At 37.1% G+C, this 25,374-nt stretch overlaps 1 protein-coding gene across 2 annotated transcripts in view; it reads right to left on the bottom strand.

The window, feature by feature from the left end:
- The window catches only part of COL21A1 (collagen type XXI alpha 1 chain), a 212,329-nt gene that overhangs the window by 102,575 nt on the left and 84,380 nt on the right, over nucleotides 1–25,374 (bottom strand). Inside the window, exons 4-10 of one of the 2 annotated variants that reach the window (XM_057700407.1) lie at nucleotides 15,155–15,323; nucleotides 14,847–15,063; nucleotides 11,689–11,862; nucleotides 10,521–10,598; nucleotides 8,827–8,835; nucleotides 8,446–8,529; nucleotides 1,057–1,119 (exon numbers count right to left, since the gene is read on the bottom strand). In XM_057700407.1, the coding sequence (XP_057556390.1) occupies nucleotides 1,057–1,119; nucleotides 8,446–8,529; nucleotides 8,827–8,835; nucleotides 10,521–10,598; nucleotides 11,689–11,862; nucleotides 14,847–15,063; nucleotides 15,155–15,323 (794 nt within the window). Of the gene's footprint in view, nucleotides 1–1,056; nucleotides 1,120–8,445; nucleotides 8,738–8,826; nucleotides 8,836–10,520; nucleotides 10,599–11,688; nucleotides 11,863–14,846; nucleotides 15,064–15,154; nucleotides 15,324–25,374 lie in introns of those variants that run through there. The other variant, XM_057700406.1, reaches the window with a different exon arrangement.

Below are 25,374 nucleotides of genomic sequence, written 5' to 3' on the forward strand. Positions count from 1 at the left end.
CTTCCCATGCTTCGTGGCAAGAGTTAACATCTTGTGATAAAGTCTTCCAGGAGATACCATTTTTGGCAACAATTACTTAACATTCAAAAGCTATTTCCTCATGTTTATTTACTGTGATAAGCATGCTGACAGGTGACTTACCTGTAAAAATTTGCCTATGTTGCTTTAAAGTGGTTTTGCTTTATGTTTCCTTAATTCATAAATATCCCTAAAGTCGTCTTGAACCTTAAAGGATATTTGTTTAAGTCAGATTATAGGTATACTGCAGCGCATATATTCTTAGGAAAATAACATCACCTTTAAAAAGATTTTTAACTCAAAAACTTTAAGAAATGAATTAAAAAAAAAAAGGATTTCTGAGCCCACATATTCATTGATATTGAGAACTCACTGGGCAATTTTTTAATGTAGCAAAGATGTATGCAGTTGTGAAGAAGGCAACTAGAACACTAATTCTACTGACCAGGCTAACCTTAACGTTGCCCTCAGCTTGACTACACGTTAGATGGCCTTCTTCCCAACTCTAGGCCTCTGATCTCGCTTTTCTTATAGTATTTACTTTACAAAACTGATAATCAATCGTAAATATTTCTCTGCCCCTTTGAGACGTAAATCTTTTAAAAAGCTTCTTGCCAGTTTTACAACACAGGTCTTTCTCCAGGATGTGAGATCCACCCCACGGAAGTGGAACCATTAAGGAAACCGCACCCCATCATCCATTATGGAAACAGAGGAGAGGAGCCTAACATGGACAGGTGCCAATTAGTAACCACAGCTGGGCTAACCAGGAGGAAAACGCTTGCCGTGCTCAGGAATAACTCCATTTGCTCCATCCCATTGATCAATCTCCCCTCAAAGTCCTCCAGTACTTCTCTCCCAGCTCACCCAGCGCTCAGGAGCCCTCCCTCCCCGTTTCAGCTGCGTGGAGTTGACCCTCTCTCCCCTAGTACAACAGTTTTGAATAAAATCTTCCCTGCCTGTTGAACTTCGCCCAGTGCAATGTTACATTGACCCTACAATCCCAGTACTGGAGATGACTAAGCTTTCAGTACTCACAGGCTTACCATCTTGACCAGGTTGTCCAGGGTAGCCAGGGTTTCCAGGCTGTCCGGGGTCACCCTAGAGAGGAAAAAAGTTCTCAGTCCAAAACAACCAACCACATTGATTCAGCCAGAGCCCATCAAGGTTCAAAGCCAATTCCATTATTTGCAGCTTTTTGCATACTGAAAAACAAACAACTAATATCCCAAAATAGGGTTTTAAAAATGATACCATATCTACCTTAAAAATTAAAGGCTTTTTATTATGTAAAACTTTCAGGGATTTAATTCTGTGAGCACAACGGATTTAACAAGGGAAGTACTTTTCACTGATGTAAAACGTCAATATTTACAGGAGACATTTTGAGAATTCTGAACAAACTGTACAATGTCATGGCAACTATGATTTCAATGACAGTAGTATCTCACTCAGAAATCTAAAGATTTAAGTCTATTCTAGATGTTACACTACAGATATCCATGACCTATGATATAATAATTCAATTTATAATAATTTATAATTTTGACTTATAGGTCAAATCTAAAATATGACACCAGTGAACTTATCTATGAAACAGAAAGACTCACAGACATACAGAACAGATTTGTGCTTGCCAGGGGGAAGGGGGGTGGGGGAGGGATGGATTGGGAGTTTGGGATTAGCAGATGCAAACTACTAGATATAGGATGGATAAACAACAAGGTCCTACTGTACAGCACAGGGAACTATATTCAATATCCTGTGGTAAACCATAATGGAAAAGAATATGAATATGTTTAATTGAATCGATGTGCTGTAGAGCAGTAATTAACACAAAATTGTAAATCAGCTATACCTCAAAAAAAAAAAAAAAACAAGAATAATCTCTACCCTAAAAAAAAGAATTTTTAAAAAAAACAGCCCATAGCTATGTGATCTTCCACGTGGGACTCAAGTTTAAAGCTGCACAATAGTTATTTCTTTCAATCCAGTCAGTGTGGCTCTGCCTATATTTATAATCTCATTTTAAAATAATGAAAACTCTAGATTAGAATATTTTCATGAAAGCGAGGCCCAAGCCAAACTACTCTGCCCAACCCCCAGAGTCCTTGAGGACACATCACACCTAAGAGATGACCTTTGTCCTCACAAGCCAGAGACCTTCAAGGAACGTTATTCCATACAGCCTGGCAACGAGCCCAGGCACATTCTGTGGAACTGTAGCATGTTGCCCAATGGTCACCACCCATGAAAAAAGGCAATGAAAGCAACATTTTTTGTGAAGTGAGGGTGTTTTATAATTTCATTCTAAGAAATGCTTCAAAAAATAATGAGGGAATTCCCTGGTGGTCCAGTGGTTAGGACTCTGCACTTTCACTGCCGAGAGCGTGGGTTCAATCCCTGGTGGGAGGACTAAGATCCCACAAGCTGCGGGGTACAGCCGAAATAATAATACTAACAATAATAATATCGTATTCATGTATTACGGAGTCCATGAGGTCCACGTGGGGAATCTCGCTGAAAAACATCACGTCTCAGCCATCAGTACTGGTAAATGACTACAGAGAGACAACTGATTTCAATTCAACAGTGCTTCATATCTACATCAAGAAATCATTCACACGTACCACAGTGATTATACATTAACTAAACATCAGTGCTAAGGGTACTTGCATGGAGCCAAATATGCTGGTCTGAAATTCTACTTCAGGCTACTGGCGAGAGAGGTTTGTTCCTGAAACATAACAGGAAAAATGGAAAGAACTGTGCGAACTCTATCAAGGAGCCAACGAAGAAAGGATGGGCTTTTCACTTATGACTGTCCAAGAGGTTTAGCATGTGGAAAGGCTGAGAAGAAGGGAAATGCCATTTTTAAAAGAGATAGAAAAAGAATAGCTGTAAATCCAAGGAGGAAAATAATGCAGGAACATGTAATTTCTCGCTGAAGAGGTACAATTTGTAATCCTAATCCAAAGACACCCATTGTCAGCCGGGCATTAGGGAGCAACAGTCCTGGTCTCTAGTGTTTTAGATTTTTTTCTTCTTATTTCGAGAGGTTCCACACTAATTTCTGGCCTCCCTACCATCTTTCTTCAACCATGTTCAGATTGGCCTCACTACCTTTCAACAAATTCCAACTCTTTTTTTTTTTTTCTTCCTGGGAGGACTTTCTTCCTTTTCCATTTGAGTCAATATAACAAAATTTCCAGTCACTACACCTTCCTTGTTACTGTATTTTCTCTTGATGTCTTTTTCTACTGAAATGCTACAGCAGCTCCCATGTCACTGATCACTTACTCATAACGAGAGTTTTCTCAAAATTTTCCCTCGATTGGTCTTCATTTACCATTTGGATTGAGAGTCCTTGAAAACATGGTCAACATTTTCTCCTTTTTTTGGACAATGCTGAGTACCAAGTAGAAAAGTTCAATAACTATTTGCTGATTATTTCCAATCAGATCTAGTCTCCTGGTTAATGATCTCTTTACTTGCAGGATATTAATTATCAGCAAAATCTGGGACATCAAAAGGATCTGAGAGGGTTTAATTTCTGGGATGATGAGGCTGAAATAAAGCTTTGGCACAAGAAGAAACGGGATTTGTGTTTTTATGCTGCATAAAAGTATAAAACATACTTAACAATAATATTTTAAATGAAGCAAATCTAAGTTTTCAAGGGAAAAATAAATCACCCACGAGATAAATCCAATGTGACTTCTTAAGGCACAGGTCAATAGCCCCAAGAGGGAAAATAATCTCTTTTTGTAGGATCTATTATTTCTGGTAGGTTTTACTGGTTATTTTGACTATTGTCCTACTGGTTTTTTTGCAAAACCTCAGGTAGGTTTGCTGTTGTTTCCATAAGATTGGAAGAATAAAGTAAAACCCTAACTGATTTTCAAAGAGAAGCCCAATTAAAATAAAAATTCAATTTCATTACTGGAATAAAATCTGACACCCAACTTTACTGATTGTTTATTACACGCTAAACACTGCTCTAAGAGACTTACATGCATTAAATTACTTAATCCTCATAATAACATCATGAAGCTGGTAATCTTTCTTGCAGGCCCTATTACTGCTGGTAGGTTTTACTGGTTATTTTGACTTTTGCCCTACTGGTTTATTTGCAAAAACTCAGATAGGTTTGCTGTTGTTTCCATAAAATCAGAAGAATAAAGTAAAACCCTGATTTTGGAAGAGAAGCCCAATTAGAATAAAAATTCAATTTTATTACTGTAATTAAAGCTGACACCCAACCATTACTGATTGTTTATTATAGGCTAAGCACTGCTGTATGAGATTTACATGTACTGAATTACTTAATCCTCATAATAACCCCATGAAGCAGGTAATTTTACTATTCCCATTTTATATATAAGAAAATGAGGCCCAGGAAGGTTAGGTAACTTGCCCAAGGTCACAAAGCAGCGATAGAGGTGAGAACTCAGCCAGTTCAGCTCCAGACTCCATGCTCCTAAACACTGCTCTCTCTGCCCACATTAAAATGCAGACACTGATCAGAACCCAACCCAGGGAGAGCTAGCAAATTTAACATGGAAAAAATTTTACAAATACATCAAATTAGACGCATGACCTATAATTACATAACTGTGACTAAATTCTCAATCTACTTTCTTCTAATTTAGTTGAAATATTTGCAATTTTTAAAAATACGTTTTCAGCTGAAAAGCCGCTCTTACTTATGATGAATTGATTTTGTGCCATGGGTCTGCTGAGCTGCTGACAGGAGTGGAAATATGGACTAAGTTAAAACATCCCTGCACACTGCCTCGCAAGTGTGCAAATATGAATAATTAAAGTGAGAGACAGTTGTGCTTGCAAAAGTAAGCTCATATTTTAAGTCGCTCATCTAAACCAAATGTTTCCTAGGCCCAAATCCCATGTTTTCAAGCTCTCTCCTCAAAACCCTTGAGCCTTCAGACTACCCACTGGCCTCCACAGAAGTATCTGACCTAAGACCTATTCCTTTCTCTAAAACCAACCTCTTACCCTCCCTCAAAACTCAAACACTCATTCTCTTCAGCTAGAAGGAATCCACTTAGTTTGGGAAAATTAACATAAAAATGTGAATGCCCAGTGGCTCCTGAAATTTTCAAAGGCTTTTGTATTTTAGACAGAGGCTACTTTGATAATCCAGAGGAATTTCTAATCAGTAGAATTATCAGGGTGAAACAAAGGGCAGCAATATAGTGGTAGAAAGAATGGTCTTTCAGAGAAAATAAGTTAAGAAATTGCTCCTTCCTAAAAAAAGGGGAAAAAAATGCTTTCTTTCCCCTTCTGCACTCACAGATCTAACATTTAAGATTAGATCAAATGTGGGGAGTTTGTCCCCAAAAATGTTCCTCCTGCTCTGAAGTGGGAGAAGAAGCTGCCATTGGAATGGATAGGTCTTTTGGAAGGAAGTTGTTTGTAAACTGGGGATGGCCTGGATCTTTCATATAGAACAAAGGCGTTCCACATTGGTTAATCAGGAGGAGGGGTGAATTTTATTTTATCAATGATTTCATAATTCATCAAATTTAAAAAATTACTATTAAGCGCTGTGCTAGACACTGGAATTCCAAAGGAGAATTTAATTTGTATTAACCTTCATTGTGAAGTGCTTGCATATAAAAATCTTTACCAGAGAGTCATTAATCACTCCCTTTGACATTAGGGACACAGAATGAATAAGCCAGCCTCATTCAGGGGCTCACAGCCCCGTGACAGATACATTTCTCTATACTTATTTAAGAGTTATTATGCCATAAAAAGTCCAACTATGAGATACCATAGTTAATTCAACCTGGTTTTGCAATAGGCATGTCATATTTGTTGGAAATTGAGAGAACTTGAAGCAGATGACTGACTTTATCTTAGAGTGAGCACTTACCCACCTATCCACACATGAATTTCTCCTCTGTTTCAATTTCATGACCCAACTCTCAGCTCCCAGAACCCGATTTCTGGCTAATGGGAAGACTAGATTCTCCTGCACAGGTAAGTCTGCTTGATGGAAATCTAAAACTTTTCAAACAGCATCTCACAAAAACAGCCAATACGTCTCAGTTGGATCTACAGTAAAATCACTTCATCTGTTTTAGTTCTGATTCTGTTGAACTAATTAAAACCGTATCAATTTTCCAGGCCAGAAATTCTCTAAAGGAAGAACAACTCAGAGTGTTGCTAGGGATTCTGTTTTTCACACACAGGTCCCCGATGTGGGTAAGGAACCACCTCCAGGGGAAAGAGCCCTAAAAGGATGGAAGAGTGTGTGTGTGTGTTCCTGTCCTCCTGCCAGATTTTCTGAAGAAAATGGAAAGCAGATTAAGAAGGCACGCCAACGTGAAGATTGGTGGAAAATTGAAGTTTCACTTAAAGTAGTAGGTGGCAATGGGGCTAGATGATGACTAAGAAGAGAGAATGAAAACGAGGAACACATGAAACTTCGAAATACTGAAAATCAGGAGCTTTACCAGATAAGACAAAGGGTGTCCTAAAAATCTGCTATAGAAACATACACGCATAAAAATTGGTGTCACTTCAAGATGCCTAGTGGATCACTAATGAAGAACCGGGAAACACCAGACACATTGGGTGCCCCCCATCCCAAAAAGTGGACAGCCCCTTAGAGCCCCTGGGGTGGCCTGAGGGGCTGGAAGGTCCCCCAGGCTTGGAGAGGTCCGATATCATGGGACTATGATGTCCACATTACATCTCCTGCAGATCAAATTATTTCTATGTATAACATACCAAGTTGAATAAGCTGTATAACTACTTTTCAAAAGACAGTCTGCTGGTAGTTCACACCATGCTGCCTTGGAAGGCAAATTCTCCCAGAAGCATCTTACAGGTATTTTTCCTTTGTATCAAGGCATCCTAAATAACATGGTTACTTTAATAGAAGAACACTTGCATTAACTTTCCTAAATACAATCTAAAAATTGTTCATAATAATAAGTTGATTAAAATAGATTGAAGTCAAATTCTAAGCCAAACAGATTTACTTTAAATGAAGTATTGAATGTATCCCTTTTTTTTTTAAGATTTTTTTTTTGATGTGGACCATTTTTTTTTTTATTGAATTTTTTACAATAATACTTCTGTTTTATGTTTTTGGTTCTTTGGGCCCAAGGCATGTGGAATCTTAGCTCCCCAACTGGGGAATGAACCCACACCCCTGTACTGGAAGGCAAAGTCTTAACCACCGGACTGCCAGGGAAGTCCCATCCTTTTATTTCTTAAAGTGCATTCCTTTCTTGATTTTAACAGCTAGGTTTGAAGTAGGTAATGAACTATCACCTAAAAATGGATGGGAAAACATGCACAAAAGAGGAAGAAGTCAATTCTCTAAGATCACCAGTCTAAAAGCTGAAAATTTTTTGTTGTGATGATTGAAACGCTCAGAAAATTCCATCTAAATGAACATCACAATTCATATTTAATAATATTTATTATGGTCACTTCACGTAATATATGATCAATACACGAAACATTCTTTCTGGCCAGGAAGTCATTGCTTTCAAGTTAGACACTATTTTTATCTAGATGATATTTTTAAATAATGTTAAATAAACAAGATTTATCTATAGTGGACAAACCACTTACTTCTTGGTATCTTAGGCTATGTCTAAGTGATGCCACAATCAGTATTAACTTACTTAAAAAAATTTAGTCATTCATATTTAATAACACAGAAACATATTCAGAACATCTTTTATGTAAAAAAATGACCAGTTATAAAATAGTATGCACATCATGGTTCCAATCATACACAAATGTGTACACAGATGAATATGTGTTTATATATATATACACACAAACAAATAATACATAAACACACACAAATAAATACGTAAATGCAACTGGGAGATATGCATGTATGAATATGACTAAAAGAATATACTTCCTAAAAGTAATTATTATATGATTAAGTAAAATAAATATATACATATACCCACACTTGCCTCTCTTTTTAAAATTGGACATCAAACACAACATTCAAACCAATTTTAAATTTTTTACTTCATTTTTCTATCTGAAAATCATTTTGACAGAATAAGCATTTAGACATTTAAGAATTTAGAAAATATCTTCACAAATGCCCTTTCTTCATTTTTTATTGAGTTGTAAGGAGGTATCATTCTGGTGATACAGTAGCGGTATTAGGGGAAAAACAAACAGACAAACAAGCAAACTAATAATGCTCCCTCACTTTATTGTGGTATCAGTTTTAGGTTCAAAGGCAATTACAGACTAGACTACACCTTTCTTGAAAAAAATCACTAAACTTGCGTTTTAAACTCTTCTAAGGTATTAGGCAGACATTTCACAACAAAGTCAATGGTAATAAGGAGTTTTGTGTCTGTTCAACTCTTGTTCGTGTGTTTTAACAAAAGTAGCATGTTAGGATTTACTCACTTTGGGGCCTTGTAGTCCTGGTTTCCCCGGAGGACAAACACAGGGAGCTGCCGTTGAACCTACATCACTGGGACCATTGAGACACTAAAAGACAAAAATGGAGATAACCACACGGCAAGACACATACATACGTGCACATATGCATGTGTGTCTGTATGTGTGTGTGAAATGGTAAAGATATCTTACATTTACTTTCTGATTTTATTTAGCGCAATCCAATAAGAAATTCAGAATCACCGAAAAAGCTATGAATACTAGATACACTCAAACTACATAAAAGTGGGTTCTGTTTATCTAGCATACTTACAATTGATGGAAGGAAGCTAAACAGTCCCACCATGTAAATATTACCTTAAGGAGAATAATAGTATCCAGGCCTACCTCACCATTCTGAAAGAAAAAGAACAACAAATGTGTTTTAAGACATGCTTTTAATTAAATTTCTCAATTATCTCCCTAATTTACAGATATTTCCTTGTCCAGGGTAGAGATAAATGAAGTAGCAAAACCAGCAAGAGCTAAAATATTTGCTTGCAACTGTCTTAAAAAATTACCTATTTGTGTTATTCCTACATTTAAAATAGGATAAAGGAAGGAAACTAGCAATGATGGAGAATGCACTTGGTATTAGCGGTCACACAGGAACAAAAATACCTCAAGGTGGGGTTTATATGCTCTCTTGAGTTTTCTGGGAATCACTTGAGAACCAGAGGAAAAGCCAACACAGAATCTAAGCAAGTCACAAACTGCATGCATTCAATTTACGTGATTTACTTTAGGAAAGCTTCTCACTAAGCAAGCTGTTTCTTACTGAATGACACACAGTTTTAAAATAGGTTAATAATCTTTCCAAACAATAACAGATTAGATCAGAAAATGAGAAGGTAGGAATGAAGATAAAAAGAGTAAACAAGCCTGAAGAAGTCACACCTGAGAGCCATAAAAACACAGAAAGGTGGATGTGAGAACTCAGAATCTACAATCTCATGCTGTGCTTCTATTATACCCAGGGTCATGGTCACGGCATAACGTCAATGGAGAAATACCAATACATCGAGTGTGTACACTGGACTCTCAAAACGCAACAACTTCTTAATGCTTTTAAGAGAGATTTATATTCCAAGTTATAAGTATATAAAAGTTACAGTGTTTAAATAATTACTTAAGTAGAAAACCCAGAATAAGTCATTTCTAGAAGCTTCCATCTTTGATTTTATCACAGATCCTTCAAATGTGCTGCTCTATGTCCCCAAATTTTCAAAACATGTGGATCCGTAAGTTAATCAGTTTGATAGAAAATGAGAAAATGATGACAGTGTGACTATACACACGAAAAGAACCACACAGGCCTCAAATGCGACTTGAACTCCACATTGTCAAAAAGTTTTACAACACTTTACCTTATTTGCACTAGCAACAATATACCGTTTCTTGACCAGGGGAAAAGGGATTGATCACACACACACACACACACACACTCATTCACATACGTATATGATCAGTCTATAACCTTTTAGCTTATAATCTTTTTCTTCCTAACACATTAATGAAAATAAATAAATAGGAAGTTGCTTATATCCTAGAATTATAAGAAAATCCTACTTGGGTAACAACAACAACAAAAAGAAAAATATGTCTTCATTGTGGTTTGAGAAAACATGCTTGTAAACAAGAAAATGAATAATTTTCCACTCTTCAGAATTGTGCCACGTGAGGTATTTCACCTACACATTTAATGAAGTATAGAAATGCATGGACATTCAGACAACGAATTCTATGTTTTTCCTAGAGCAGGTCTACCTCTGCTTTGCTTGAGTAGTGGAACAATCACAATCTGAGATGATAAAAAATACTTCCTGTGGTCTTCCATTTACACTTGTACAATCATACACTATAATTTTATTTCAACTATGAACCTCAAAATATGTTTTAATCAATGTCATTTTATTTGCATTGACAATGAAGAAACAAATTAACTCCATATGTTAAAGCTCACATATCATCTGCGTTTTATTTTGTTCTTGCTTTGAAAGTACTGAAGCAACCCTTGGGAAAAAATAATCCAGCCTACTCACAAATCCAGGAATTTCACATGCTGTCTCCCGGTTGTTCTGCTCTGGGTCACAGTAGATTCGTAACTTTTGGACATCAAACTAGAAACATAAAACCAAATGAGTTAAAGTTGAGGCCCAAGCAAACTGTTTTATAAAAGCAACTCAGATACACATGAGCAGCCACTGTAGTTAGCAATCACATAAGATATAGACCGAGGCACTTAGCTTTGATAACAATAAAAGCACAATAAACAATAAACATACAAAATTCGGATAATTAACATACAGTATAAAGATGTGACACAGCATAACTCCTAAGAAAAACTTCTCCCGCACCAAAAACAAATCTCTGATTTCTTCGGGAAACCCAGTGGAGCTTTTGTAGTATCCTTCTATTAAGAGCGCGTCTAGACAGCATTTCCTAGACCACTTAAAGGTTTTCCCAAGCTTTCTGTGTTTACCCTACATCTCGCCACATCCTGGATTGCACAGAGTGGGCTCAAGAAACGATATTTAGTTTCAGAGATTTACTTGTTGGCAGGGAGTGTTGTGTGATGAGTAAGCCCAGCACCTGTTACTCTTTAAATATTTACTACAATTTGACATGTGACGTTAATACACAGAGACCATATATATAATCACACATTTGAATGTGACACGGTCTTCCCTTAATAGAAATAGAGTAGGAAAGATATACCTTTTCAAATAAAGGATTTTTCAAGAAATGGCTATTTTTTATATACACACTTCTCAACCCGCACACAGATACTCTAGTTTAAAGAGATACCAAAAAAGTCACAGTTTTGTTTATAAAGAACCCTGACACACATTAATCTAATTTTATCCTCACAGCTGCAAAGAAATGTTTATAACCCCCACTTACAGCTCTAATCATATTCTCTTTTCCAAATTCATTATATAATCTATGCTTCTCCCGGGAAATATATAATTGATGTTTCCTAAGAACACAGCATTCTACCCTGCTCGCAGGGGAACAAATTTCTAAGAATTATTACATTAAGTTTGATTTTTCATTTTCATACACACATACAAACACAATTTCACTAACGAACTGACCAAATTTTCATTAAGCCTCTTAAAGGAATAAGTGAAACACAGTTAAATATCATAAATACTATCACCAAAGCTACACGTTATACAATGAGAAAAGCAGATCATTTTTATCCACCTGAACGGTTTCTTCTTTTCCAGAGTATTTTCCAATTTGGGTTTGCCCACTGATAAATATCCCTAAAACTGGATGTAAGGGCTTATTTTCAATTTGTTGATCGTCGATATATAGAGTTACATCTTGTTCAGTTACTAAGAGACGAATTTGATGCCAGCCTTCATCAAATAATGTCTGTAGGAAGAAAATACAGAAGATTCATGAATAGACTTCCAAACAATCTTTTCTTTGTTTCTATTCCTTTGTCATCAAGCGTAAATCCACACCACACACATTGGTTGTGTCATATCCTAACTCATCCTGACCCAAGCTGGGTCTCGAAGGCCACCCACCAATTATTTTCTTTCTTAGTTGCATTTCCATTTCACATCCCAAAGTAGCTGTACCAAAGTATTTACTGAAATGACTCCCTCAAGGTCACAGATAAGTTCCTAATGTCCCAATCCAAGTGGCTTCTTTCATTCCTTCATCTTATTTACTTCATGGCAACTGTGGACCCTGTAACTAGTCCGTCCACCTGGATGGTCTCACTTAGCTTCTGTGATTCAAACCATCTTGATCACCTTCATTCCTTCTCCTCCAACTGTCCACTCTCTATCTCTTTGAGGACTCATCTTCCTCAACCTGCCCTTTAATGAGGGCATTCTCCACAGGTTTGTCCTTGACCTTTTCCATTCTCGCCTTGATGACCTCATCCATTCTGACAGGTCAGTTATGACTTTTATGGAATATCTCCTATATCCACATTGACAGCCTGGACCTCCTTCCCACATATGGTACCTATAATTCTAACATTGGCTAGAATAATTTTACCAGGAGTTTCACAATCAGTCTGACAGAGTATGTAACAAAGTGAACTTCAACTAACCCCTAAACTTTCTTCCTCTCCTGATTTCCCTGGGATAATAATATCCCCATTTTCTAAATCACACAAGTACCTTTACCTCCTTCCCCTTCCCTCATCCACCATAACACAACAAGTAGATGCAAAATTCTACCAAGGCTGTGTCTTAAACATGACCCAAATTCACTTCTCCAATGCCATTTTCATTGCCATAATTTAGGCTCATAGATGTCTTGCTTTATTTGAATAATTTTCAAACACATCACAATCCCTATCTGTTCCCTCTCCAAGCCAACCTTCTTACCTCTACTGGAACTAATCTTATTAATTTCTGTAGTTCCAGAACCTAGTCCAGTTCCAGGAAAAAGACAAAAGTATTCTTTACGAAAGAAGAAGGGAAAGGAGAGGAGAGAGCTACTTTAAATCATGGCATGCCTATGATCAAGACCTTTTGATGGAATCCCATCATCCACTGAATGAAATGCAAATCCCTTTGCGTGGTTCCCAGGTCCATGCAAATTGAGCATATACTTTGCTAGCTTTTGCTTTCATGTATCTTATATTCCAAACACAGGGGGCACCATGTTCTATTCTCTAAATAAAAACCCCGCATTTTACCACACACAACTACTCAATAATGAACCATTGACTTCCGTGTCCTTCTCTCTCTCCATCAAAATCCTGTACATCCTTCAAGGTCCATTTCAAAAACCATCTCATTTATGAAGACTGGCCCACATTTTGTATTAGAATCCACTTTTCCTTCCACACTCCAGTAACTTTTTGTACTACTATTAGATACCAGAAGCACTGAATATCCCATTATAAATAAATTCCTTGAAGATTAGAAACATGCCTTATTCATTTGTCATTTCTTACAGAACCTAGCACATTGCCTTTAATGAAAATGGTAGACAACAATTTTTTTAAAAAATTTATTCTGCTTACCAAATGAAGAAATGGCACAAATGCATAATTTCATGGACAGCCTTGTACATTTCCTAAATTATATAATGTACCATTTGACTATCATAATTACAGTAATAATCAAAATGTAATTGTTTTCATCATGGCATCTATATTCTGAACACATATGACTTGAAAAATACACTTTTAGTTTATGGATTTTATTAAATATATGTTCCTTTCGGGGATATAAACTGTCCTCAAAATAAATGTGAATTCTGTAACCCATTATCTACCTGCATTTAATGTTCTGACAAATATGACTTTATCTCAATATCCTGTAGGACACAGCAGTACAAAACAGACCAACACAGACTTTGAAATTGACCAGATCTAAATTAAATTCTTTATGTCACCACTTACTAGCTGTATTACTTGGAGGGAGAACTTAATATCCTTGAACTTTGGGTTTCTGTCTTTAAAATGAGAGCAATAGCTTCTTCCTTGAGTGATTATTATAATTAAATGTTCCTGGTACCTAAAAGCAGACACTCAAAAATATTAGTTCCCACACCCCTTAATCTCATAAGAATTAAAAAACAAATTTTCACTAAAAATAGAGTTGCCATATATGATCCATCAATCCCAGTCCTGGACATATATCCAGACAAAACTATGATTCAAAAAGATACATGCACCCCTATGTTCATAGCAGCACTATTTACAATAGCCTGGATGCAACCTAAATATCCATCGACAGATGAATGGATAAAGAAGATGTGGTGCATGTATACAACAGAATATTACTCAGTCATAAAAAAGAATGAAATAATGCCATTTGCAACAACATGGATGGACCTAGAGATTATTATACTAAGTGAACTAAGACAGAGAAAGACAAATGTCATATGATATTACTCATATGTGGAATTTAAATATGACACGAAGTTATCTACGAGACAAAAACAGACTCACAGACATAGAGAACAGACCTGTGGTTGCCAAGGAGAAAGTGGAGTGGAAGGAATGGACTGGGAGTTTGGGATTAGTAGATGCAAACTATTATATATAGAATGGATAAACAACAAGGTCCTACTGTATAGCACAGGGAACTGTAGTCAATATCCTGTGATAAACCATAATAGAAAAGAATATAAAAAAGAATGTATATTTATGTATAACTGAATCACTTTGCTGTACAGCAGAAATTAATACAATGTTGTAAATCAACTCTACTTCAATTAAAAAAGAAACAAATATTCTTCTTTGTTCCTTTTAGTCAGTGAAGCAAAATTAAAATATGAAATCAATATTTTTTCAGTCAGGTTACAGTTATGGCTCTCCTCCCCCAAAATACACCTGATGGTAATTCCCCATGAATACCATACTCACACCCAAGCATCTTTACCTTAACTCGAGGGTCAGCAAAAGTGACCACTTGTGAGCCGTTAATGAGGCTCGTTGTTGTAAATAATAATGTTTTATCCACTCCATTTAAGGTAACTGCTATTTGTGGCCTTCCATCAATGGTTAAAATTCTCCATAAATCCCACATTTTCTTGACCTTAAATCTCTGAGTGGAGACAAACACATATGATGGAGGAAGACCTTCTGGGAAAACATTGCTGGAAAAAGAAGAACGTATATGAGTTTAACGAATTCTCAACACATCTACAGACACATCAAGAAAATGTGGTATCAACACACAATGTTTACCTTGTGAATTCTGATAAATCAACTTTTGATGTCACTTCATATCCTTTTATCTTTGTTGGTGAAAGCTGAATTCTTTTCTTAGCCTTTTTCTTTACACCCAAGCCTAAAAGGATATCAAACCCCTTCTCATCACGAGCTGCCACTGGAATTCGTGTTGGACAGACAGATTCTATAGAGCAAAAGCAAAAGGGGTAAAAGTGGATTAATCGTGGGTTGCTTCAACAAAAGGAAAGTCAAGGGAGGACTATTAAAGAACATAGAATTATAAAATCTCTATATGACACAAAGGTATATAAATGTATTTCTGAGAAAACATGCGGGAGTGTTTTTGGTATTTGAGAATGAAATCTCAACTGTCTGCTTTCTCCCTAAAACAGGATGAACGAAAACAGAAATGTAAAAGGCACATTTGTTCCTGGATTGTTTTAAGGGCAACCATGCTGACATTCACACTTCACTATTTTGAATATGAGGCAACCTAACACCTGGCGGGTAGGAGAGGGTTGGAGCAGGATTCGTGATTCTCATCCAAGAATTGCTGGTAGTCACGCGCCCTTGGATAAAGCTCTTAAATTTCTTGGATCTAGGAGATGAACTCTGATTGCTTTCTTGCATTCCCAGCATTTGAGGGGTCAAAAAATGTGTTGTTCCTGATGTTCTTTCCAGTTCTAGCAGTTTATAATCCTACAGTTCAAAAATCTTAGTTTTCTCACTGTGGAAAAAACTTAACTTGTGGGTCTTTTTTGTTCATGGAAATTCTTCAAATGGGCCTATTATCTCATCTGTGATTAATCAGATTATATATTATATTAATCACATTTATAAATGAATAAAGACTTTTTCCTTAAGAAGAATCATTAAGGTTTGCATTATACAGTTATCTATATAAATTATAAAAGCATGATATGCTTTTCAATTATCTGGGAAACCAGTGTCTCAAATTATGTGGAAAATCTTGTAGAGTTGAAATGCTATTAAACTGTTATACTGTCGGAATGTTACAACATGTTCGGATTCTTCCAAGGCCGTCGTATAATATACACATTGAGCCTGATTGCTTATACTTTATAGAGCAGCTAAGAGAATAAAACAAGAACAAACTCCACTAAATGTACTTTAAGATAATCACTCTCTCACAAAACATTAAGAAGAGGGAAAAGTATCATATTTATAAAACAGTAAAAAGTAAGGAGATGAATTTTATTAGCCCAACAATACTGTCATAACTTGTACCATAGAATACTGGAAATTAAATAAAGGTTTGATATAAATAAAATTAGCTGCATTCCTGGGAAGGGAGGGGTATTTTCCTCTTCAGGTCTGAGGATGCTGAGTTTTGTCTGTTTGGTTTTTGCTGTTTAAGTAGCTTTATTGAGGTAAATTGATATACAATAAACTAAACACAAAGTTTACAATCTGATTAGTTTTGACATATATATATATATATATACACCTGTAAAACCATCACCACCAACAGGATAATGAACATAGGCATCACCCCCAAAAGTTTCCTCCTGTTCCCTGCTATCTCTGTCTGTGACCACTCACGACCCCACTCTTATCCCCATTTTCAGGCACCACTGATATGCCTTCTGTCACTACAAGTAAGTTTGAATATCATATAATTCTATAAAAATGGAAGTGTATTGTATGTACTCCTTTTTGTCTGGCTTTTTTCATTCAGCATGATTATTTTAGATTCACTCTGGTTGTGTGTTTCAGTAGTTCATTCTTTTTTTTGATGCTGATGAGTAGTCCATTGTACAGATATATCACAATTTATCTGTACACTTGTTGATGGACATTTGGATCATTAATACTGGAAATAAAATAAAGATTTGATATAAATAAAATTCGATGTATTTTCCTGGGAGGAGAAGGGTATTTTCATCTTCAGGTCTCAGAATGCTGTGTTTTGAAGGGACCTGTTCAATCACATTCTTCTTCCTCTGGGAAGCTTAGAGCTAACTGATGGGAAGGTACAGGAACTAGGAAAACTGAAGATGCTGGTTAGAGGTCTGATCCAGTGAGTCTGATGAGACTGTGCACTGTAATTAACCACCCCTGCCTGGCAGCCCAGCAGGGCTGATTCATTCCCTGCCCACCTCGGGAACAGGACCTGCCCTCTAAGCTCACACATGATGTAAAGAGGAAAACAGAACACCCGCTCCATAGACCTGCTGATCCAAAGGGAAGAAAGTCTAAGGCACTTTGCCAACTAGCACCAGCTGCTTTCATCAAACTCCCTTAACCAAAAATGCATTTTTCTCATCAGTGGTAAAGAGGGAAAGAAGGTGGGGAGAGATAAGAAAAGTCAATCTATATATTCATTGCAGCATTGCTTTTAATTTTGAAGAATGAGAATTAAAAAAACAAAAAACAAAAAGAGCCTGAGTCAAGAAAAAAGCCAATTCAGGTGAATTTTGAGTAGAAGACTGACAAATCGGACTTTGCTATTAAACCATCTTTGTATTTTGAAAGAATCCCTATTCTGACAAGTACTATTCCTTTACTACATTACTGGAGTAAATTTGCTAGTGTTTTATTTAGCAAACCTTTCAACCTCTACTTAAAACTGAGATTTGTTATAATTTTAAAACGTTGTAATATAAAGCCAAGATGACATTAAAAACAAAGCCAGTCTCACTGAAGTCCCTCCACATGAAAACATAAGAAGCAGAGAATAAGTGTCCCAATAACACTGTATGACAGAGTTGAAGTCATAAATCAGTAAATTAAATTAAATTCTTCCTGTCATTATGATGCAGGGTTTGTTTCTGACAGGGGGCAGGGTAACATAGAACAATATGAAGCCTCACTTCAAATGCACTTGATTTAAAACTGCAAAAGAAAGAAGTCCAGCTGAAAAGAAAATGTGTTAAACATTATGTCATAAGAATATTCAGATTTGAATTGCTCCTTTGATTTGCTTTACAAAAGATAAGTTATAAGATGTTAGACAAAGAGCTCCAACTGAAGACCAGAACCTGAGGTTTAGACCTCAGCCTCCTCTCTCTTAACCTCTCAGGAACCTCTGGCTTTCCGTCTGTGAAGTAAGAATAATGATCTCCTTCACAGGGTTTTTTGGAGGATCAAATGTGATGATGCATGTGAAAATGCTTTGTAACTTCAAAATAGCGTGCAAGTGCAGGGGATAAAGCAAGTATTGTGTTCATCTTTTTCCTATAACCAGATCTTTTGCACTGTATTCTAATCCCCAGAATTGTGTAGGAAACAGTGTGGCACGGTTCGTGAAATCAGGAATGTAAATTAATCATTGCAATACAGCCACATTTTCATTACCACTTAGCACATCTCATTAGGAGAAATGTACTTAAATAATTATATTTTCTTTTTATTCTTTTGGCTTTCAACTTTTTTAATTGTAAAATACACATAACATAAAATTTACCATTTTGACTATTTTTAAGTGTACAATTCATTGCCATTAACTACGTTGAAATGTTGTATAACTATCACCACTATTTCCAGAAAAGTTTCATTATTTACAAACAGAAACTTTGTACCCATTAGACAATAACTCCCCATTCCTCTCTCCTCTCAGCCCCTGGTACCCCCATATTTTTTTGAAGGAATCATTTTTCTTCCCAATTTGCTCACCTACAAGAACAATAAAATATCCTTACACATAGGAACTGAAAGGTAAAATGTAGTTAAGATGCTCAAATAGAGTTTGTATGTTTGCATATACCTAGCTATGGGAAACAGGTAAAAGAAAGTTTCCATATATAAAAAGTCACTTTGATTGCCAACCAACAATTTTTCCACAAATTTCTAGGGAAACAGAGATCAATAATTAACTTTCCTATTGTGTAGAATAAAAGAAATATATGTATAAGTATACAACCACATCCAGAGAGGGGAGTGGAAACTGGAAATAAAAACTGGAATTTGGAAGCTGTCATTTTAAGTACCAGGAAAATCAAATGCTAAGAGAGAGTCATTTGGGACTTGCTATAACACCTACAACAGGTAAGTAGAACAATCTAGATAAAGCAAGTTAGTTTAAAGGAGAGCATTCAGGAGCAAGGACCAAAAAAAACTTCAAAAGCCCTAAGTTCACAAATGGTTTCCTACACAGACTACACAGTTATAATTTTATTTTTACTCCAATATGTTCAGAGAGCATTCAGAAAAGGAACACTTTCTGGGGTGGAGCACAGATTACTCCACTTATTTTAAGCACTGGGGTCCAGTAATAATTGCTTTTCTGTTAAATCTCAGGGCTTAGTAGTATAAGTAATTCAGTCTTATCAGCATCATAAAAATGTGTTTTATTTAAAATCCTGCCATGGACAAGAACACAAAAACTGTGTATCTCTTGAGTCTAACCAGGGCAATCACATGTATCCAACTACACCTTTCTACTTATAAGTTAATATGATAGAGGGACTATCATATTAATTAATAATGAACACATTATTCCATATTATACCTAGCCTAGTTTATCAGTGCCTATTCAATCCAATTCTACATTTGAGACTGTTTGTAAGTCAGCCCTCTGCAGAAGTCACATATTTTACTGACAACTGGGGAATTTTATAAGGAGATTTGTGGTCAGAGGCCAAAAGTAATTTTAATGATCCAGACCCGACAGTCCAATAAAACACAGTTGTCTATGGTGCCCCTGGTACAGTTCAGGTCTATGCAAGCCAGCTTCTTTAAAATTTCCTGGACTGAACTTGGTTTTAATGTAAGGCAAACATGAGTACCGGTGCCAAGGATACACACCTCTCCTTGGTGTTCAATGGCAATTTAATACCTTTGTCTTTCTGAAGGTCTATTATATCACCATGAACTTTAACATCACGTGCAAGTTCATAAAAAAGGAGGCACATACACCGTAGTTTCACTTTAGTACTAAGATTGTGGTAACGTGGACTCCATCCCATCATATTGGAAATACAATAAAATAACAATAGCAAATCTGAAATAAATTATCCAAGCAGAAGTCCTCTTACTAAAGCCCAGCTTCACAAAATTTATTTTCTCATCACATGACTGAATGATCTCATTCTCTTTTAGCAGCAAGTAATCCCATTGTCTAGAAGTATAGGTTGATTTAGAGTCAACAGTCCTTCATCAGAGGAAGATGTCTGCCAAACACATGGTGGACAGACAGTGGGACAAAGTAAGCGTAGATTTTTATAACACTCCTTTCAGTGGTGAGTCAATGGGATCCGCAAACTTCAGTTAGCCTTAAGAACAACTTATGTACAAACCAGAAAAGTCAAAATGTTTTTCATCAGTAAGTAGCCTCACCAACATAGACTATATTATTTCTCAGCAGCAAGAAAAATATATAAGAAATGGAAATCCATCCTTGGCTTAGAAAATAGCTAAGAAGAATACAATTTTAAAGGCTTACAAAATTACAAAAATAACTTATCTGGTTTTGCCATTTTTCATTTTAAAAGCATTGATTATGTGGTGAAATATTTTTAAGTTATTCTTGCCTCTGACCAAATACCATAGATGGAGAAAGGTAGTGTGTTTTGCCTTTACAAATATCTAGACAATAGTCTGTGTCCAATTCCTGTAACTCATTCTTTGCTCTTTTTCTTTTTCATTTTTAATTTGAATGGGAAGAACTTTTGTCAGCTATTACAGTTATTTATCATTTTAACATATAAACTCTATTTTTTTAAACAAACATCCATGCATCTTAACATGTCCCTTTGCTGGTCTAATATCTAGCACACTGATATTAACATTCATTAAATGCAGTCTCTCTCCTCTCACACCGACAAGGCTGGCCTTTGTAATCAATAGGATATTGTAGAAATGGTGGGGTGTGGTTTCCAAGTCTAGCCCATGAAAGACGCTGCAGCCCCTCCTTGCTCTCTTGCACCACTCACTTTGGGGGAAGCCAGCTGCAGTGTTGCAAGGATGCTCCAGCAGCTCCTTGGAGACGTCCATGTGGCCAGGAACTGAGGCCTCCTGCCAACAGCCAGCACTGACACGCCAACCTTGTGAGTGGGTCATCTTAAAAGCAGACCCTCCAGCCCCAGTCATGCTTTCAGCTGCCTGCTGCCCTAGCTGACATCTTGACTGCAACTCATTGGGAGAACCTGAGTCAGACCATTCAGCCCAGCTTCACCCATGCCCCTGATCCACAGGAACTGTATGAGATAATAAATGTTACTATTCTTTAAATTGCAAAAAAATAATAATAATAATGACAAAATAATATAAAATAAGGTCTCTATCACCAAGGTTGGAGTAAGTCATTTAGCCTAAAATCACGCTTTAAGAAAGTGATGTTGACAAAGTCAGGAACCAAACCCAGATCTGGTTCTGACTCCAGAGATTGGGCTGGACCACCATATTCATATGGCTTCAGGTTTATAGAAAAAACTATCAAATGCTTTACTTTAATAGACATTGTGCTTACCGAATTTTTCTAAACGTTTTTACTAAGATACAACCTACATGCAGTAAAATGACTTAATCTCCAGTATACCATTGCCCAATTGGCACGCATGCCTACACTCACATAGCTAGCACTGCGACAAGACATAGGACTCTGTCTCCACCTTGAAAGCAGCCTCACGATCCTTCACAGCGGATAACCACCACCACCAGAAGCCACCGCAGTTATGATTTCTGTACCCATTGATAAGTCTAGTTTTGTCTGTCCTTGAACTTAATATAAATGAACCATGCGGTATCTTTTTTTTAAATCTGACTTTTCTGACTCAACATGATGCCTGTGAATTTATCCATGATTTAGCACATAACAGTGATGTGGTTTTGGTTGATGGTATTGCTGTGTAGTATTCTACTGTATGAATTACCCTATGATGTACTTATCCGTTTTCCTGTGGGCAATCATTTGAGTTGTTTCCAGTTTGGGTCTATTTTAAATAAAACTTCTATGAACATTCCTGAATAGCCTTTTCGTGAACATAATGAACTTGTTTCTCATAGTTAAAAACCTAGGATAGAATTGCTATTTCAAAGGATAGCAGTACATTTGCCCTAACAGATAATGTCAAAGACTTTTCCAAAGTGGTTGTACCAATTTTCACTCCTACAGGCATGCCAACTGTCATTTAAAAAGGATGCAGCTGTTATGAGCATAAGATACATAATTAGATGATAGCTATTATACATAATATTTTAGAGCAAGAGAAAGCATGGGAGTATGAGCTATTTATACAAGCTTTAAACATTCCTATGAAAATTATTCTGAATGTTTTCTTGTTCATTCCTTTCCTAGAAATAATTAACTTATACAGCTGCATCTAGATCCAATCATAAAGACTGAGAGCAACGTCTGTATGCTATAATTTGTATATTTTCTGAATCATGCCATGGTCATCCTACTTTTTCCAATTTAATACCCATACATCGCTTTTCACATAAAATATAAACAGATCATATTTCTTTATTTGAAACATAGCTCTAGCTTCTCTAATGAAATGAATGGAAAATTCATATTTTTGGATATACTACAAGCCCTTGACAATGTAGGTTGTCACCAATTCAGATTAGATTTAAATTCTTCTAATCTACAGATAGAATACAAAGCTATTCCCCTGAATATTCAATGAGGTTATGAACTATTATATTCCTTCATATCCCACCTGCCAAACTTCACCCCACCTCCCACCTCTCATTTTTCCGCGTCCCATCTCTATAGTCAGAAATTCAAGCATATGTGTACCAATAGTGGATAGGCAGAAGAGAAGGAAATGAGTTCCATGTGAGAGCAGAGAAATTAATTACATACGTGTTATGAAATCATGGAAGCTAAAATACTAACTAGCTCCAAAAACAACTCAGTTGTCCTGGCCATGGCTCCTGATATGTGTACTTTCACCTTTTGTGTCTTCTATTGAAATGCAAGTGAAACTGAGTAGGGTAGAGTAATATACCAGGCCGTTATTACAAAGTATAATACGACTTAGATAATCAAATTATCCAGCAATCTCCAAGCAAAGAACCATGCAAAATATGAGTAATTTTCAATGAGAGAAAAAGAAATTCAGGAGAAGTCCTGAACATCATTCCAAGTTACAGTGTATCATGGTGTGGAAAGCACTGGAGGGGAAAAAGCCCCAAAGTTTTTTGGGATGAAAGACACCAAAGTTACACGCAGGCAAGTGGTCTCTCTCTTATCTATCTATGTATCTCTATCTCTATCTCTTTATTTCTCTATCTCTCAAAGTAGATATGGCTATATTTGCACAGCTAATTGCCTCTGACCTCTGGTCCCTCTTGGGTCAACACCATACACTCTTTTAAGAAATAGATAAGTTTCCTGCTTCATTCAAATAAGTGAAGATGGTAGAAAATGGAACAGTGAGAATATACAGGCAGTTTTCTAGGGCCTGCTCTTTTAACTACCCTCACCTGTGCACAGGCAAGTTCAGCTCACCAGAATCAAAATATGGCTCTTGAAACCCAGTCATTAAAGCCACAAGCTGTTGGAAGCCCTTGAAGACACCTAAGGAAGGTATCTTCCAAAGCATAAGGGGGAGTTACTTTCTTTTCCTTCCTCATTCTGTTGCACCAAGCCCACACTTGGTTGACTCATAAAAAGAATAGAAGAGAAGAGTGATGTCAGCAAGATGGCAGAATAGAAAGTCCCAACCCACATTCCACCACTGAAACGCTGATTGGACCAAGATACCTCTGTGAGATTCCAGTTAGGAAGCTAAAGTTTCCCACGTGAGCACAAAGCCAAGAAGAGCCTCACTGAAACAGGTAATTAAGAATAATTTCAGGAGAGAAGAATCAAGATGGCAGAGTAGGAGGACATGTGCTCACTCCCTCTTGCAAGAGCACCAGAATTACAACTAACTGCTGAACAATCATTGACAGAAAGACACTGGAACTATCCAGACAAAAACCACCCCACATCCAGAGACAAAGGAGAAGCCGCAATGGGATGGGAGGAGGGGCGCAATCGCATTAAAATCGAATCCCATAAATGCTGGGTGGGTGACTCACAAGCTGGAGAACAGTTATACCACAGAAGTCCTGAGGGTTCTGAGCCCCACATCAGGCTTCCTAACCTGGTGGTCCAGCAACGGGAGGAGGAATCCCCAGAGAATCAGACTTTGAAAGCCAGCGGGATTTGATTGCAGGACCTCCACAGGACTGGTGGAAACGGAGACTCCACTCTTGGAGGGCACACAAAAAAGTGTGCTCACCAAGACCCAGGGGGTAGGAGCAGTGGCCCCATAGGAGACTGAACCAGACCTACCTGCTGGTGTTGGAGGGTTGCCTGCAGAGGTGGGGGGCAGCTGTGGCTCACCGAGGAGACAGGGGCACTGGCAGCAAGGGTTCTGAGAAGTGCTCATTGGCAGGAGCCCTTCCAGAGTCCACCATTAGCTCCACCAAAAAGCCTGTAGGCTCCAAGGCTGGGTCGCCTCAGGCCAAACAACCAACAGGGTGGGAACACAGCCCCACCCATTAGCAGACAAGCAGATTAAAGTGTCACTGAGCTCCACCCACCAATTCTGATAAAAGTTTTAATGAGCTCCATCCACCCAGCCCAACCCACCATCAGTCCCACCCATCAGGAAGCACCCACAAGCCTCCTAGATAGCTTCCTCCACAAGAGGGCAGACAGCAGAATCAAGCCATATCAGCACTATTTCATCTTCTGGAATTGAAAATCACAGCCACAGAAAGACAGAGAAAATTAAAAGGCAAAAGACTTTGTACCAGATGAAGGGACAACATAACACACCAGAAACACAACTAAATGAAGAGGAGATAGGCACTCTTCCATAAAAAGAATTCAGAATAATGATGGTGAAGATGATCCATGACTTTGAAAAAAGATTTGATACAAAGATTGAAAAGTTGCAAGAAAAGTTTACCAAAGACCTAGAAGAATTAAAGAACAAACAAACAGAGATATGCAACACAATAACTGAAATGAAAAATACACTAGAAGGAACCAATAGCAGATTAACTGAGGCAGAAGGAAGAATAAGTGACCTGGAAGACAGAATGGTGATAATCACCGATGCGGAAAAGAATAACAAAAAAAGAATGAAAAGAACTGAAGACAGCCTAAGAGACTCTGGGACAATGTTAAACGCACCAACATTCGCATTATAGGGGTCCCAGAAGGAGAAGAGAGAGAGAAAGGACCTGAGAAAATACTGGAATAGATTATAGTTGAAAACATCCCTAACATGGGAAAGGAAATAGCTACCCAAGTCCAGGAAGCACAGAGA

The sequence above is a fragment of the Hippopotamus amphibius genome, chromosome 11 (genome assembly GCF_030028045.1).
Source record: "Hippopotamus amphibius kiboko isolate mHipAmp2 chromosome 11, mHipAmp2.hap2, whole genome shotgun sequence".
Classification (NCBI taxonomy): domain Eukaryota; kingdom Metazoa; phylum Chordata; class Mammalia; order Artiodactyla; family Hippopotamidae; genus Hippopotamus; species Hippopotamus amphibius.